Below are 18,391 nucleotides of genomic sequence, written 5' to 3' on the forward strand. Positions count from 1 at the left end.
TTAGTGGTACGTTAACACTTCTGATTTGTGAAGGTTCTTCTAGTATGGTTACTCTACTATTAATAATACAACAATGGAGGTACTTGCAGGTACTCTGATCTGACCAATCCTTCACGATGTGTCCTCTTTGACTGCCTCGACCCAAGTGAACGAACTGCACGAGCCTGTCCAACTGGCCTCGTGTCCCCACTACCTACCATGTTGCCAGTAGTATAATGTTATTTTCCCAATTACCCCTGTATTAATCGGGGTAACGCAATAATATTGCCACATTAAAATTATTATTTAACTGCTATCTTTAATGTAAACATAAATAAATCATGACACTCTTAGCTATTATATTAGACTTCGGCAAAGCTTCTTGTTGGCATCCTTATCGAAATTAAAAGCAAAATATACCTCTTCGGTCACCGTAGGGAGTCTAGAAACTATGGTACTTATGCAGTTCTTTTGAGGCGTAACGGAGGCTCCTGTAATTGCTCAAAAATAACATTAAGTATGTACAGTCACCATCAGATATATCGGAGCGGCCAAGGTGTTCACAATATCTGAACAAGCACTCTAACGCCTTGACAATAGAGGCGTGCTTAGATATTTGTGAGCATCTTGGCCGCTCCGATATATCTGATGGCGACTGTATTACATATGTAGACACTTAGACAGATTTGCAAATTTTTGGCTATTAGGCATTCTTATTGCTTATTCCTTCTGAAGTATAGTCAACCAGTCACCAATGTTGCCACATATTGTAGGTAGTTATGTATTCATAATCCCAACAATGAGACTGATCAGCGACATGGCCAACAAGACAGCGTGACATGTTTATGCAAGTCTTAAGGCTTGGCCAAACACACGGCGCGACGCAGCGCCGCGTCCACGCCGCGCGACCGCAGCACATGCTAACAGGTTACCGACGTCAAACAGACTACGTCCCGCCGGTATCACGCCCTGTGTTTCGCCAAGCCTTTAACATTATGTATGGCGCAACCAACAACCTGCTCAAAAGCATTAATAATAATGCGCTCCACGTACCAAAAAATCTTTAAAGACATCTAATCCTTGGAATTATTCACGTGTCCACGGCTTTTCTATAGGCCCGCTTTAATTTCGCGGTCCCCCTTAACCTTCGAACGCCATTGAAAGCCAGCCATGCTTACGTACTCTCGAAATTAATTCCAAGATCATTTGTACGGATTCCCTCTCGAAACAGTTATTTGAAACATTAAATTGCGGCATAAACCCAAAGATTGTGTTCAACTGAAGTTGTACAAGCGTGTATGGCTTCGCAGTTAGATTGGCAATATATACTTTTAAATAAATTATATTCTGTTGGCTAGATTTACTAGCATTGAGGTATATTCTCGGCAAGTTTAATGCACATTTGACGCATTTGCAATTCCACTTACCGACTTGCACATAACCTAGTTGTTGGTTGGTCTGATTGCTTGTTACTTAATGCTTTAGAAAATATTTTAAGAAGGGAAGATCCGGTGATTGAATATCGAACTAAAAGACCTAGAAGGTCGACATAGTAGACGCAGTCCTCAGCCTTACACAGTCTGATTTCACCAGCAATCCAATTAATTTAGAAAAAAGTTGAATTTGAAAACCAATAGCTGTTAGCAACGTGAAGTGTAGAAGCGACAGGGACGGCGATAAGCAATCAGAGCGTCGCGGGCGCGCCGCGGAACGGTGACGTAAGGCAGCCTTCACACCTCACGACTCACGACCACCGCTCACGTACTCCTTCGCCAGTTACGAGCACATCTCGTTGTCTACCCTGTGATCTTGAAACGTATGAAGGGCAGTGGGTGGTCCCTACGCTACGCTACAACTCCTCACGAAGGGTCACGTACGACTTTTAGATTACGGGAACATATCTTTGCCCCGACTGATCTTGAAACTTGCGAGGGGCGATAAGTGCTTACGTTACGCTATTTACACACCTCGCGACCACTAATGCTCAAAGACTTCTTTAAAGAATTTTGAGCACATCGCATTGTCTACCCTGTGCTCTTAAAACTGGCTAGTTACACTCGTGACCACCATCGCTCACGTACGAAACTAGATTACAATAAAATGTATCCCATCAAAAACATTACATGTAAAAAGTCATTATATGTATTACAAATTAAAGATATCTTATTGATACGGTTTTAACACCCCCTGGCACTGATTAAAATAACCGACTTGGTTTCACATTACATCTCAAAACATTTTTGTAGTAGAAGCGTTGCGAGACTTGCACCTTTTTACATGTAATGTTTTTGATGGGATCTCATCTCTTTTTGTAGGCAGTCCTTCTTTTCGGGTACTCATACCCATACTATGTATACATATCATAACTAAACACATCTTCATTCATACTCGCATCGTACATCGTAGTGTACCTTTACTTTACCTTCTACTATTTGTAGGAACTGCAACAGTAACTTTGTAATAGCATATATTTATATGGGATTACAAACTTACTTATGCAGTTCTTAGATCTTTAAAACGTGACTGATATTGCAATATTTTTAGGTTTTCTATGGCTTGATAAGCTGAAAAGTACTTATGTTTAAAATTTGAAGCTTGTGGGTATGCTAGAAGTACCTTAGAATTATGATGATCGTAGGTGAGTGAATGAGTGAGTGTGTCAGTGTCGAAACTAAGGAACTTTGACGTACAATAATTCTTAAACTACAAGTTCAGATTTAATGTTTTTGAGAATATATCTAAAGCATGTTAAGCCCTATATGTCACTGAAAATTCAGGGTTCTAGCTTCAGCCAGCACAAAATTACAGGACGTCGAAAATGGCCTGAATCGCTTCTAGAAAAGGATGGTACGGCCGTGCCTCTTTGTTTTGCTCGACTTGGCGGGGGCACTGCCGTGCCCCCAGATAGGTATGTAGTAGGTACTGCAAGTTTTCCTGACTTCATGCACAGAGTAGTAGTATGATAGCAGTGAAAGAACGGCAATGGGTAACTGGATGGTTCTCACAGCCCGACTCTCAAAGCTAGCGAAAGGGAATGGATAATTAGTTACATGGATCTCTATCACAACTTGAACAACAGCGTATAAATGCCACTGCAAGCGTACACTTTTGCAGTTCGCTATACATACAGTGACAAACACCAACACTCCTGTTTTGTAATCTGTGGACCTTATTTCAAAAGGCATAAAGTCCACCGATGAACAGTTAACAGTGTGGGCGATGGTTTACATATTTAGCACAGCTATCGACGCCACCGGTCAAGTTCAACTTAACTGAATAGTGAAATTTGTGAATAGCGTTACTCTACTTTCGTGCCCTTGAAACTCATGGCGCCCAGTAAGCGGTATAAAAAAGCGGTTTATAAAGAATCTAGTTTATTAGTGATTCATGATGCCAATCAGCCTTATTTGGCATTTAGGTTTTAATACTAATGGATCTGGGCATGATCCAATAAACGATATATATCTGAATAGGATCTAGGAATGTTCCTACTGAATATAACAGCGTGGCGAAACGCCAAACAAACCTTTGTAGCCAACGTATATTGTATTGTATTGTATTGTAGTACGGGCGATTTTCCGCAACTCGACGTCCTGCGCCTATTTTGCGTGATAGGGGCTAGTCCTGCCAGCCCAGCTCCTCGAGGAATCCTATCAAACCTTTGATGTTGAGTAGGACCTCGGGGAGATCTCTCGGGGATCCGAGATGTTTTGCCCTGTATGGGGCCACTCCGCTGCATTCCAGCACCACGTGAGAGGCTGTTTCTTCCTTCTCCATGCATCCACGGCATAGGGGACTGTCTGTGACACCTGTTATAAAAAGATGTTTGTTAAAAAGTCCATGACCTGTTATGACACTGGTTACCATACTCAGACGAACTTTTCCTAGTTGAAGGAGTGCCCTTGTGAGCTTACCGTTGATGCTAGGCATGGCTTGTTTGGCCTGTCTGCATCCAGTCTGGTTTAGCCAGTGTTCTGTGTGTAGTTTCCCTGTGCGTGCCAGCAGCATTGAGCGTACCTTGCTAAACGGTATCGGGAGAGTCGGTTCCGGGCCAATCGCCCCCGCACCCGATCCTTGTCTGGCAAGCTCGTCCGCAGCATCGTTACCTCGGGATCCACTGTGTCCCTTGATCCATTGTAAGGTGATCTTGTTGTTCTGACATACCTCCATTAGTCGTTCGTGGCATTCGTGTATGAGTTTGGATGTAACTATATGGCTTTTTAGGGCCATTAAGACTGCTCTACTGTCGGAGAGTATGCGGATGGAGGATCCTACTACCTTCCTTGCAGTGATGGCAGCCGCCGCGTTTATGATACCCATGCACTCAGCTTGGAATACCGAGCTATGGGATCCTAGCGGAGTGGTGATTGACATGTTCAGGTCTTCTGAAAAGGTTCCAGAGCCCGATCCGCTGTCTGTTTTGGACCCATCAGTGAAGATTCTCAGCTCCCGGGGCAATCCCAGGACTCAATAATCCTTCGTAGTTGTCGTCCTCATATAATTGTATTTTGTACCTTTTGTCGAAGATGGCTTGTTTGTGAATTCGATCCGTGCCTGCCGTGAGCACTGGAAATTCGTTGTATACCTTTTCCAGGCATGTTGTGTGAAGAGCTCCTGTGATGTTAGACCATATATTGAGGGTTCGCAACCTTACCGCTGAGAGACTGGCCTCTTGTTGTATGTGTAGGTGCAGCGGTGGAAGGTTTAGCATGACCTCCATGGCTGCAGTCGGAGTGGACCTCGTGCAGCCAGTGGTGGCCGCGCATGCGAGCCTCTGGAGTCTTTGTAGCTTGTCACGTACGTTGCCTAGGTTTGTTCTTGGCCACCAAACCAAAGCAGAAGATGTTTGTTAAAAAGTCCATGACCTGTTATGACACTGGTTACCATACTCAGACGAACTTTTCCTAGTTGAAGGAGTGCCCTTGTGAGCTTACCGTTGATGCTAGGCATGGCTTGTTTGGCCTGTCTGCATCCAGTCTGGTTTAGCCAGTGTTCTGTGTGTAGTTTCCCTGTGCGTGCCAGCAGCATTGAGCGTACCTTGCTAAACGGTATCGGGAGAGTCGGTTCCGGGCCAATCGCCCCCGCACCCGATCCTTGTCTGGCAAGCTCGTCCGCAGCATCGTTACCTCGGGATCCACTGTGTCCCTTGATCCATTGTAAGGTGATCTTGTTGTTCTGACATACCTCCATTAGTCGTTCGTGGCATTCGTGTATGAGTTTGGATGTAACTATATGGCTTTTTAGGGCCATTAAGACTGCTCTACTGTCGGAGAGTATGCGGATGGAGGATCCTACTACCTTCCTTGCAGTGATGGCAGCCGCCGCGTTTATGATACCCATGCACTCAGCTTGGAATACCGAGCTATGGGATCCTAGCGGAGTGGTGATTGACATGTTCAGGTCTTCTGAAAAGGTTCCAGAGCCCGATCCGCTGTCTGTTTTGGACCCATCAGTGAAGATTCTCAGCTCCCGGGGCAATCCCAGGACTCAATAGTCCTTCGTAGTTGTCGTCCTCATATAATTGTATTTTGTACCTTTTGTCGAAGATGGCTTGTTTGTGAATTCGATCCGTGCCTGCCGTGAGCACTGGAAATTCGTTGTATACCTTTTCCAGGCATGTTGTGTGAAGAGCTCCTGTGATGTTAGACCATATATTGAGGGTTCGCAACCTTACCGCTGAGAGACTGGCCTCTTGTTGTATGTGTAGGTGCAGCGGTGGAAGGTTTAGCATGACCTCCATGGCTGCAGTCGGAGTGGACCTCGTGCAGCCAGTGGTGGCCGCGCATGCGAGCCTCTGGAGTCTTTGTAGCTTGTCACGTACGTTGCCTAGGTTTGTTCTTGGCCACCAAACCAAAGCACCGTAGCAGAGTAGGAGCCAACGTATATTTCCAATTTCCTTTACTCCATATCGGGGAAATATCCTGAAAATTATTAAAACTATAATAATTGTAAATATTTTTAGAAACTGACGATGTACCTACAATTAATACAAATAAATCTATTCTATTCTCCCTGGTATCAGAAAATTATTTAGGTACTTTAATAGCGATGATTGAAATGAATTAGAGGTCTACCGTACGCAATTGATTCGATAAGCTCTCGGTGGGAATTGCGATTGTAGTTATGTCGTGAACCGTGATAAAATGATCAAGGCTCTTCATTTTTAACGGTTTTGACAACCTAATAATTTCATATTAAAAACTTCCATTTAACCATAGAGAGTACTTTTTCAGCTTATAAAAATGAATACGTAATTATTAGTTATTCTTATTACCCATATATGCCCATGCCATGCTAACTTAAGGAGTTAACGTTAATTTTGGTCATACAGTTGGACAAGGAAATACGACCATCGAGAGGTTCGATAAAAGGTTTTATCGCCCCATCTAACAGATGATATTCACTCTGAACTTGATATTCACACAGATGAACTTCCAACTTCCTACTTCCTTTATCTGGTCACTAACTGAACATATTCTCTTTGTTCACAGATCGGTAGGTCGTCAGAATCGCCGATTGACTTCGTGGTAATGGACACAGTGGCAGGCGACAAGAGCGGCGACACGAAAGTGCTACAGAGCACCATATCGCGGTTCGCGTGTCGCATCATCGCCGACAGAGAGGACGTCAACAACTGTCGCATTTATGCTGCTGGGTTCGACTCTTCTAGAAATATATTCCTTGGGGTATGTCTATCTACTCTACTATTAGTATGTGTTTTGTATGATTTCAGTTGCGTTGAGAATACTTAAGACGTTGATTGATTAATGGTTTACTGATAGGTATAAAGAACAATTAAGAATAACTTGCACTAATTGGCCTTTTAAAGCTATGCGTTTTATTAGCGTTAGGTAACAGAAACTCGTGGTATATGTCATCGTAAAAAGTCGTTGAACGACTTCAACTTAGTCTTGATGCTTTACGGCAACGGCGTTGCAACAATGCCTTGGGCATGAAGGGTTCATTTCTAGCAGCGTATCCTTAATTTTGATTAAATATTTCAGCAGAAAAATGTTTCATTTTTTTTGTGAATGCCATTTATATTGCTGTTTATAGTAAATATAATAATAAATAAATAGTGTGTTTTCATCATGTAGTGTTTTCCCTGGTTGCAATTCACCACTAACGTGTTAAAACCAACAATACCAAAACGGTTTTGTATGTTATTTCATCTCGGAAACCAAATGCATTGCGATTATCATTTATCCTTTTAGGTTTCCCCTGAAACAACCTAATGAGGAAAAAACTAAAATAAAAACCACCACCACGAAACGGGAATTTCTAACCACCGATAAACTAATTTCAGGAAAAAGCAACGAAATGGACAGAGAACCACGAGATCGACGGTCTGACGACGAACGGCGTTCTCATGATGCACCCGCGCGGTGACTTCTGCGGCGGCAGCGCCACCTGCGGCCCGTGGCGCGAGACTTCAGTCGGCGGCGCCGTGTTCTCGCTCAGGGAGAGTCGCTCTGCGCAACAGAAGGTGAGCTGTACCTACTAGAACTACGAGATCGACGGTCTGACGACGAACGGCGTTCTCATGATGCACCCGCGCGGTGACTTCTGCGGCGGCAGCGCCACCTGCGGCCCGTGGCGCGAGACTTCAGTCGGCGGCGCCGTGTTCTCGCTCAGGGAGAGTCGCTCCGCGCAACAGAAGGTGAGCTGTACCTACTAGAACTACGAGATCGACGGTCTGACGACGAACGGCGTTCTCATGATGCACCCGCGCGGTGACTTCTGCGGCGGCAGTGAGCTTGCTGTACCTACTAGCCACTCACTTTTGGTAAGTCTGGTTACTAGGGTTTGCAATCCGGATCCGAAATGTATGAAATTATCCGGATCCGGATCCGCGGATCTTCCCATACATTTCGGATCCGTCGTGCAAACCCTACTGGTTACCAACTGTCATGGCATCCTTATTACCTAGGACATAGAGTTCAATGAAAAGACAAGCGAGCGTTGTGCTCTGATGGAGTATGTACTTAGATAGCCGTGCCAGACAAAGATCGTCTACGCTAGAACGGTCCGGGTCCGAAAGGAAGCGTCCGGGATAACTAATGATTAATGATGCACCGAAACACGAGCATTTGAATTTTGTTTGAAGAAACACAAAAGGACTGGAAAAGTTTTTATTTTTGATGTTACTTATAATTTAATGTACATAATCATTACTTGCATCATGCATGCAGTTTAGGTGAAACACACTATTTCTATGCCTATTCAGGCAGGATGTGCTGAACAAAATTGTGTTATTTCATCTTTACTAATGTACCACATTCAAAGAAATAAATAAATGATTGATTGATTGAAGTGAGTTGGCAACAGAAGCAAACGACGCTGTTAGTGCTGTTACTCGGGTACTTCAATAATCTGAGTAGGTACAGAAATAAAAACTAACTGTCCTCTAAGCTTAAAACTTAACTTATCTAAGAACGACATGCAAGGTCGCATTCTACCTCCGCCAAGGACGTACTAGCGAAGTACAGTTGCCAACTAGTAAAAAACACAATCACATAACTCATGTGAATCGGTTGACCAAGAAACTCAGTGCAGTGGAACCATATTTCATTACCGTAATCAGGAGGCCTACCGCGAATTGCTACATTCGTTCTTTCTTCTATTTGTATCTCTATTCCTCGAATATGTAAGAACGATAGAGATGCAGATAACGAAATTTTGATTTTCGATATTCGCAGTATGCCCTCTGGCTTGATAGGTGCACCGTGGTTGCATGTGATACATGCTTAAATATTATAATTATTAACATTATTAACGCTCCGTATGCTGTTTAGTTCTCACGTAATTTATTGTGCTAGGCAAGCGTGATGAAATTTGAAGAATCTAGAAATTAGTTACTTAATTGGTTGTAGTAAAAAGTTACACTGAATTCTAGTTTGGTCTAGTAAACATTATTTGTATTATAATTGTTTATAATTAATTATCGAAATAAAATGCTTTAATAAAATACTTAAAAAAAAAGCATACTCCCGAGTCGTCAGTGGGTCTAAATGGTCCAATTTAGCCTCTTAGATTTGACCCACACCAACTAACGTACATATTAAGAGGGCAAGTTAAATAATAGTTTGAAAAAAGACAATCAGAAGTACTAAGATGGTATTTTCCCTCTGAGTGATCTCTTCCAGCTAACTCTATGTATTTTAAAACCTCCTATCCTATTTTAAACCTCTAATCCTATTTTCCAGGGTCTCCCATGCCAGTCAGAAAGCAACGTGCTCCGGGACGGGACCATGATAGACTTGTGCGGAGCCACGTTGCTATGGAGGAGCGCCGAGGGACTCAAGAATTCACCTGTAAGTATCACATTACCATTAAGAGCTGATCTCTTACGTCTTTAATAAGTACCTTACCTTTATCTCAGACGGGGTGCAAAATCTCCCAATAAAAAATTCGGCCTTTTACTCCTTTGTGCTCAGCACTCTATTTGCACGCAGCACGCAGGATTTTTGACACTCAAGATGTTGGATTATGTTGTTATCTTACTGAGAGTGCGCTTGAAATATGTAATAAGAAAAACCGGCCAAGTGCGAGTCGGACTCGCGCACGGAGGGTTCCGCACCATCAACAAAAAATAGAGCAAATCAAGCAAAAAAACGGTCACCCATCCAAGTACTGACCCCGCCCGACGTTGCTTAACTTCGGTCAAAAATCACGTTTGTTGTATGGGAGCCCCACTTAAATCTTTATTTTATTCTGTTTTTAGTATTTGTTGTTATAGCGGCAACAGAAATACATCATCTGTGAAAATTTCAACTGTCTAGCTATCACGGTTCGTGAGATACAGCCTGGTGACAGACGGACGGACGGACGGACGGACGGACAGCGGAGTCTTAGTAATAGGGTCCCGTTTTTACCCTTTGGGTACGGAACCCTAAAAAACAAATGCCAATTTTCAGACAAAACGCGACCTGGAAGCATTAGTAGACGCACTGAACGCGGGCCGGCCACAATGTCCTGTAGGGTTGAACACGCTGGTCATCCCCCGCAAGCTGTCTACCGCGCAGCAGGACCTCAACCAGCCCTACGTGTACCTCAACTGCGGGCACGTGCAAGGTCAGTAGGCAAGGAAGGATGTCATGTGGGCTTGAACGCACTGGTCAATACTGGTCATTCCACTGAATTACAGATATATTTCCTCTGTCGCCCATAAGAACGTCAAAATGATCCTTGTGTATTCACCAAGTTGCTGATCTACCACGGATTTCATTTTCTCTACACGCGTATTCTTGAGCAACACCGGCTTCCGAAAAATCTTGCACATCTCGATCTCTTCATTGTGGACAACACGCACCGCGCTAGTTGTGTGCATGCACAATTGATCTTGTACCTCGGCAGAGGGGACATAGTGCAAATGCCGACTCGTTCCGTGTTGCTCTAAGCGCGTAATCATTGAATCTGTCGCATTGTGATTGCAGGCGAGCACTCTTGGGGCGCTGAGAGCAGCGAGACGGGGCTGCGCAAGTGCCCGATGTGCATGGCGCCGGGGCTGGTGGTGCGCGTGTGCATGGGCATCGAGCCCGCCTTCTACGTGGACGCCGAGCCGCCCACCTACGCCTTCAACCCCTGCGGACACATGGCCTCCGAGCGTACCGTCAAGTGAGTCACATACATGCAGGGATAGGAACACCATCTATATGTATCGTCAATTGGGCGAATACGAATCAGGGATGTTGCGGATGCTGATTTTTTGACATCCGCGGACGCGGATGCGGATGTCAAGATAGGTACATAAAAACGTCAAATATTACATTTTAGTAATTTTGATTTCAAAAAACCTGCCAAGTGCGAGTCGGAGTCACGTTCCAAGGGTTCCGTACATTAAGTCCCACTCACGCTTCACTGCTAATTTCTATTAGGTTTTTTTGGCTAATGACTAAATTACCTAGCAGTCTAGCACTTACACCGATGCTAAGACGTTCCTGTACCGACCTGTTCCACATCCGCATCCGCATTAAATCCGCATCGATTTTATGCGGATGCGGATGTTGAAAATAATGCGGAAGTTCCGCGGTTGCGGATGCGGATATTCGCAACATCCCTGATACGAATGGCAGTTGACGGTGTTTGTCTATTAGCCCTTAAAGCGCTGTCTTCCTGTCCATTTCTGCACACCTGCCGATCCGGTGCATTCAGTTATTAGGGTACTCGCGGATGCGTCGAATACAATTCTTAATTTAGTGCTCTCATCGGGTATTTAAATGACGCCGTGATGCGATAACTATTTTGAACGTCGAATTGTTTATTCGTTTTATCACACATGACTGGTTGAGATTGTTTTAATTTCGTAACTAATGATGTACTACTAGGAAATGCATTAAATGATTTTATAAAAAAAAATGTTTTGTCTTACGTGTGTGTAATTTAGAGTTGGCCAAAGGGCGCCGTAAGCCTTTAAGAGATAAAGACCAATACTCGTGAAAATTCGACCCATATCGCCGTGACTCGAGTGGCGGAGTTATTTTCGAATAGCTGGTCAACCAAATCTTGTCAGTAAAAAAAGGCGCGAAATTCAAATTTTCTATGGGACGATATCCCTTCGCGCCTACATTTTTCAAATTTGCCGCCTTTTTCTACTGTCAAGATCTGGTTGACCAAGTATATATGATTAGGGTTTGCACGACGGATCCGAAATGTATGGGAAGATCCGCGGATCTGGATCCAGATCCGGATAATTTCATACATTTCGGATCCGGATTGCAAACCCTATATATGATATCTATTTCAGTTTAGTAATCATGTATTGTGTATTCCAGATACTGGGCGAGCGTGGACATCCCGCACGGCACGAACGGCTTCCACGCCATCTGCCCGTTCTGCGCCGCGCCGCTGCAGGGCACGCCCGGCTACGTGCGTCTCATCTTCCAGGACAACCTCGACTGAACAGGTATAGTTTGTAGCTTTCTAATAGACCCCGAAGGCTAATCCTATTGTCTATTGTTAAGAAAAACCGCTCGTGCCACGTGCCACAACCACCTGCATAAAAAATCGGTACTTCGGTTACTGAGTGCCGGCGAGTCGGACGCTACAGAACCAGTCTAAAATGTGTCATCGAGATGCGTAACAAAGGCGCGTTATCGGAGAGCGCACCTACACTGGTTTTTTGAGCGTTGGACTAGCCCGCGCTCAGGTGCCAAATAGAATAATGAGGACCCTTTTTTGCAGGTAAGTAGCACGTGCGGTTTTACTGAACAATAGACAATAGGATAAGCCTTCGAGCTCTACTAGAAAGCTACAAACTATACGTAATACTGCCTGTTCTTCCTCGCCGAGTATGCTCCCACTGTTGGGCATAAGCCTCTCCAAAAATCCTCCAAGCAGCCCGATTTGCTGCTTCTCTCCTCCAGAATGGGCCTGCAACCTTTTTAATGTCATCCTCCCATCTTGTTGGTCTGTGATCTGGTCTTTTTGAACGAGGCCTCCACGCTAGGACATGCTTGCTCCATCTCCTATCATCTCTGCGACATACGTGCCCGGTAGCAATCCGCAATCCGTCGGCCAATGCCTGTTGCCATTGTACAATTATATCGGAGGGGTGCTGACCTGCAGCGAGTGTGGCCGCACACACAAATTGGCTATGTCAGTCACATGAGAGCACACCAGCGACGCTCTCAGCGGTAGAGATGATGATGATGATGGTGAATACTGCAGAGTTTTCCAACCTTTTTCATGGCGTGACCAGAAAGCATTTTTGCGACCCCCCTTGGCGTGAAAAAAATGTTCGCGATCCTCTTCCTTCTGCTATTTGTAACTTATTTTCTTTTTTGACTATAGTTTTAGAACTCCTGCGATTCACAGGATCACTGCTACGCTGCTATACTACAACTATTGTTGTTCAGTATGTCTCTTTTATGACAGACTAAGAGCCACCAATCGAGTTAGCGAATAATTACAACTTGGATGATTAGATTGTTTTGAAATTAATTTAATTGACAAAAACTGCCTTGGCTACCTGAATTTTAGATAATATTCAATACAAGAAATATATGTACATAGGTATATACAGCCACAGAGCTAAGAAAAAGATCAAAACAAATTCTTTGTAATTCTCCTAATTGGCCTTTGTCTTGTTTCAGGTCCTGCAGCGGGCGTTTTTAATTATAAATAAAAGGGCCTTTTATTTAACAATTAACACGATTATTATGGAGCGGCAGGCAGTGACGTCAGGCCGCGAGCAAGTTATACATATATGAGCGGTCACGAAGATCATAAATATGTTAACGAATATGTTCAAAATGTAAGGACAATTTCGTACATGGACCCTCTCTATCGCACGCGTATAATTTTACTGCTGTCACGCCGATGATGCTGGCGGTCAATGCCACTGTGCGAGCGGGCCAGCAATATAACTATGCACGTGCGATAGAGATAGGAAGTGGTGGATAAAGTACGAAATTCTCCGTGCTCAGAGTGTACACATATTTATGACCTCAGGCCGAGCAAGGTTATGTGCTCGTTGATGAGTTGAGAATTATGCACTAATACCTAATACCGTGGTTTTTAATGGAATCTCACTTTTATCTTTTTCCATATTTCGACATAGCTTTTCTCAAACAAGAGACGAGTTGATTAAAGACTGTTAATCTCAATCAAAAGTTATAGTACTCGATTATAGGGAAGGCCACAGCACATCGTCTTTTGTATAGAGTTAGCAGTCTTTATTAGTAAATCGTTTCTGCAAAAATCCGCTACACGAATGAATGTAATACTGTGAAAAATGAAGTGATTTATTTGTTCACGAGACGCAAAATAAATATATATAATGTGTGTTACGTTTATAAATCGATGTGTTGATGGTGTCTGTATGTTTAATGTGTCGTTCTTAAGGTATCACTTTGACAACTGTCAAGAAGGTTTAAAAGAAAGATGCAATGTGAAATAGTCCTTACTGACGTCCGAGAAAGTGCTACCTTTTGCCTGAAAAACGTCACAAATAGGTATTATAAAATGTTCGGTAATAAAGAATATTTATTTGTTAATGTCAAGATGTAAAATAATAATGCGGAGAAAATGCGAGAAACTACAAAAAAAGTATTTAATGCTTTGTACAATGCTGTCGTTTATTTTAAAATGATTATGAATGGAATATATAAGAAAGATTATAATGGAATAACAGCGAAGTTTTACTTATATTTGGAGCGTATAACTGAGGCTGACTCTATCGACACAATATTCTATTATATAACTGAAATATATCAATCTATGTTAGACTGGAGACACGTTAAGGATAAAGACTGCTAATGTAATGAAACTTATCATGTTGTATATGACAATGTTGCGAGTTTCGTTACATAGTGTTATAACAAAGGAAGTTTTCAGTCTTTATCATTACTGATCTTTGGCAAGACTAACTTGTATTAGTCCATGGAAGGGACGATTTTTAAACTGTTGTCGAATTTTTTTTCGTGAGATTTTGATAAAATTTGGTGGAGTTTCCTGATACTGTACAGATAAGAGCAATTTCACCGTAAGTCCTAAAAAAATCTTCCTCTGAGTTACGAAAACGTATTGTTATGGTATTTTCGAAACTCAGCGGAAAATTACATACCAAAATTTTGGAATTCGGTATTTATTTCGCCCAGTATGAGCTCTTCAAAACAGCCAAATATTATCCAAATCTAACGAAAAAAAACCCGCCAACAAAATAAAAAATCGGTCCGTAAACGCAGCTATGACTATCATTATATTGATGTAACTAACTTAAGTTCTAATTTGCTTTATGATTGTAAATACTTATTAATTTGTAATGTTAAGTAATTTATGTTTTGTAGTGTGGGTTGCTTGTATACCTAAGAGCCATAGCGGTAGCATAGGCCATAGTGTGAGTTAGTATCAGCTTGATGGAACCATGTACGTGTACAGAGGTCTCATTTACAGGTTAAACTTAGATATTTCGTCGGTTTACAACCAAAACTTAACCTTGTATTTATATATTGAATTGATACTATACTTGGTTTTAATTTGCTTATGGACCAGCAAGAAGCAATTCTTGTTTATTTATATATTTATTTATTTATATATATATATATATATATATATATATATATATATATATATATATATATATATATATATACAGTGTGGAAAGATAAGTCGGGCCCTGGAGGGAAACTACCTTAAATCCTTAAGCTGGCTCATTTTACTTAATGGAGACATTCCTTTATTTTTAAAAAGAAACAAAACTGCATTAAAAGTATTTTTCTTCGATATGGCTTGTCTAAAAAAATCTTGAGTACTAAAATTACATTTTATGGATATTTTGTACGACAGACGAGTTTAAGACCTAATGTTTCTTGGAGAAATGTTATCATTAATATTAACTGTATCGACTAGAAGAATAAAATTGCGAGTTTTTATTTTTTGGAATTTTTAGTCGGTTCGAGTCCCGGGCGAGGCAAGCGAGTTTTAGAAAATCTTTGAATGCAGTTTTGTTTCTTTTTTAAAATAAAGGAATGTCTCCTTTAAGTAAAATGAGCCAGCTTAAGGATTTAAGGTAGTTTCCCTCCAGGGCCCGACTTATCTTTCCACACTGTATATTTCGGTGATCTCGGAAACGGCTCCAACGATTTCGATGAAATTTACTATATGGGGGTTTCGGGGGCGAGAAATCGATCTAGCTAGGTCTTATCTCTGGAAAAACGCGCATTTTCGAGTTTTTATATGTTTTCCGAGCGAAGCTCTGTCACCCAGATATTAATACAAAAGCGACATAGACACTTTTTTTGAAGTTCGATGTTCTGTCCACCTACCATGTATTTGTTTTGCGTTTACGTATGCGTATTGGTCGTTAGTATTGACATGTTAATAAATAATTCTAATCAGGTATTTGGTTGTAAACTGGCGAGTTGACGATTATCACACGAGTGATTAGACATGCCATTTATATAGTAAATGTAATGTAAGTCCCGAGCCTGCAGCAACACGATTCAACTATCGCTTTTTGTGTTAAAAAGTCTCTTTAGTTGCGTCGGATGTTACTTTGGACTGTTTTCGAATTGACTATATCTGACGAAATAGAAGTAGCTTTTTCGAACGTAGTTTCTGATCTAAGCTGGTTGTTTATTATAGATGTTTGTAAGGTAAGCGGGAAAACGTGAAATACTCTAAAATGTTCGGTTATATTCCCATTTGTCAACAGTGGGAAATAATGGGATAAAAAAGTCCCTCGCACAACTAGGAAGTAATCATTCTGAGTTGTTACAATTGGGGACAAATGGGATAAGTTTTCTTACAAATATCTATTGTATTCAGCTAGTTATAATGCTAAGTTACATCTAATGCATGTTGCAGTGCAGTGTGTTGTAGTGCAATTATTGGATTTTATGAGTCAAGGGCCCGAAAAGTCATTTTTCGACTTTATTTCTTTGACATTAAGGTTCAAAAGAGAAAACTCTTCACTCGGCGAATATGTACAGTCAGCTACATTTAAAAGTATCTACCTGCATAGAAACTTTGAAAGGGTGCATACCGGACTCATAGGCCGAATGTATCGCCACCGCACAACACATTAGGTGTAACATGGTCGTATGTAGCGTAGGTATGTTCTATAATAAACCCTGTCCCCAGGAGTGTTGTAAAAATAATGTAAGTTTGTAAACGTAGCGATTATAAGCTTACGATACTATGAAATTTAGTTTTTGTACAATTTGAATTCACTAGTTAGTGGTTACACTTAATATTGCCTTTCGGATCGACAAAGTGCAAGACAGATTTAAGGATTATTCATGTTACAAAGATAATTCTTATTTAATTAATTAATGCAAGTAAGTGCACGTAATATTATATTTGTTTAAGATAACCCTTTGGCTGACACGTCAACGCATTTTAACAAGTCTGTGACGTTTGAAGGGTTAACGTTAAACTCGGGTAAGATATCAAATCGTTTAAAATTCGAATACGTAGGTAGTTAGAGTGTAGACCCGACATGAGTTTGTCAATATCGCTTAACACCCGTAGTATAGCGATTATGATACGAGTAACCCGTTAAGACCTGCGCTTTTTCTGACCTTCTATTGTAACTCAAATGGCGGTTCACATCGAAAGGGATCTTAGAACGATGCTAATAATATTTTCACCGAATGGCACTGCTTTTGCCACTTAAAAAATGCATTTATGCCGAAAGAATTGCGGTACAGTAACTTTATAAATACGCAGGACGTAAGTTATACTGATATTCGGTTCTTTTCGCTCTAGATACAACTTGTACTGAAGGCTTGTAATTGTGTCGTGCGATTTAAGGTCCCTTTTGTTTAGCCTCTTAAGTCCCGAGTTCCTTTTAAAAGGACAAATTCAAAACATATTTTGAACTATAATTGTGACGTCCCACGGGTAAAGGTACCTAATGGCCATTGGCGCTTACGCTATTATTAACGCCGCTCCGCCGCCGCGCGCTATTATTATTGCGGCGCTATGCGACGTAAGCGCCAAGTGCCATAAGGTACCTTTTGCCGTGGAACGTCACAATTGAATAAAGGAAGGTTCCAAATTCAAAACTGCAAATCTGACTGGTTCTTAGGAGGTTAGAACTGCCGCAAATAGCTACGGTATATTTTGTGACAATACTGACGCGCCCGCATTGTTTAGGAGGTGGTTATGGAGTAGTGACGCTTACTGACTGCACTTCACTATAAAGCCTGTATCGCCTACGAGAAAAACTTTTAAATCATTTGATTAATTTATCATATACAAAAAATATATTTTTCAAAATGTATAGCAATTCGAAAGTAGGTAGATACATTTTGGAAAATACTACCATTTGTATATTTAAGAAAAGGGGCTCAGCCTATGGTTGGTAAAGGGCACAAGTGGGTGGATCAACTATTTCTTGTTGTTATTCTGTCCGGTCAGCCAAGAGACAATAGTAGCATAGTTTGTTAGAAGACATTGTCCACCACCTTCTTCTGACACGCTTGGTAGACGACCCTCTATGGAAAGGGTTTATAAGTTTCACAAAAAAACGTGCTTAGAGAATTTAAATGCCTTAAAATCAGGTTTTAAAGAGTGACCCAGGGGAACGTAACCATGGCAACGAGAGGCAAGAAAAAGTTGATTCACCCAAGTACATCTGAAAATAAGGGTCACCCCACACGAAACACCGAGGCTCTAGTGAAGTGCACAAATTACTAAATCGTTCTAACATTACTGTATTAGTGGTAATAAGAACTGAATGCTAGCCTTAATTTTATTTATAATAAGTGCTAGGATAATAATAAATCGCTCTTTTGAGTTAGAAAATTGATTTGTTGTTTTATTTGGTACTTCTCTGCGATGTCTCAGATATCAGTCACAGCAATAATAAGGTAATGTAATAAGGTACAGCATGGAATTTACATAATAGTGAGAGTTTAAGTGCTCAAATATGGCTAGTATCTATACCGGTCAAATTATACAATTT

General features: G+C 41.6%; 1 protein-coding gene across 1 annotated transcript in view; it reads left to right on the forward strand.

Annotated features, from left to right (window-relative positions):
* Positions 1 to 13,242, forward strand: part of LOC134655850 (protein pellino) — a 105,001-nt gene extending 91,759 nt beyond the window's left edge. Inside the window, exons 4-10 of the mRNA XM_063511341.1 lie at positions 6,471 to 6,665; positions 7,286 to 7,465; positions 9,186 to 9,293; positions 9,897 to 10,053; positions 10,416 to 10,596; positions 11,754 to 11,889; positions 13,074 to 13,242. Coding sequence (XP_063367411.1) covers positions 6,471 to 6,665; positions 7,286 to 7,465; positions 9,186 to 9,293; positions 9,897 to 10,053; positions 10,416 to 10,596; positions 11,754 to 11,880 — 948 coding nt within the window. The 3' untranslated portion in view covers positions 11,881 to 11,889; positions 13,074 to 13,242. The remainder of the gene's footprint in view (positions 1 to 6,470; positions 6,666 to 7,285; positions 7,466 to 9,185; positions 9,294 to 9,896; positions 10,054 to 10,415; positions 10,597 to 11,753; positions 11,890 to 13,073) is intronic.
* Positions 13,243 to 18,391: the final 5,149 nt, after the last annotated feature.

Source organism: Cydia amplana, chromosome 17 (genome assembly GCF_948474715.1).
Source record: "Cydia amplana chromosome 17, ilCydAmpl1.1, whole genome shotgun sequence".
Taxonomy (NCBI): Eukaryota; Metazoa; Arthropoda; class Insecta; order Lepidoptera; family Tortricidae; genus Cydia; species Cydia amplana.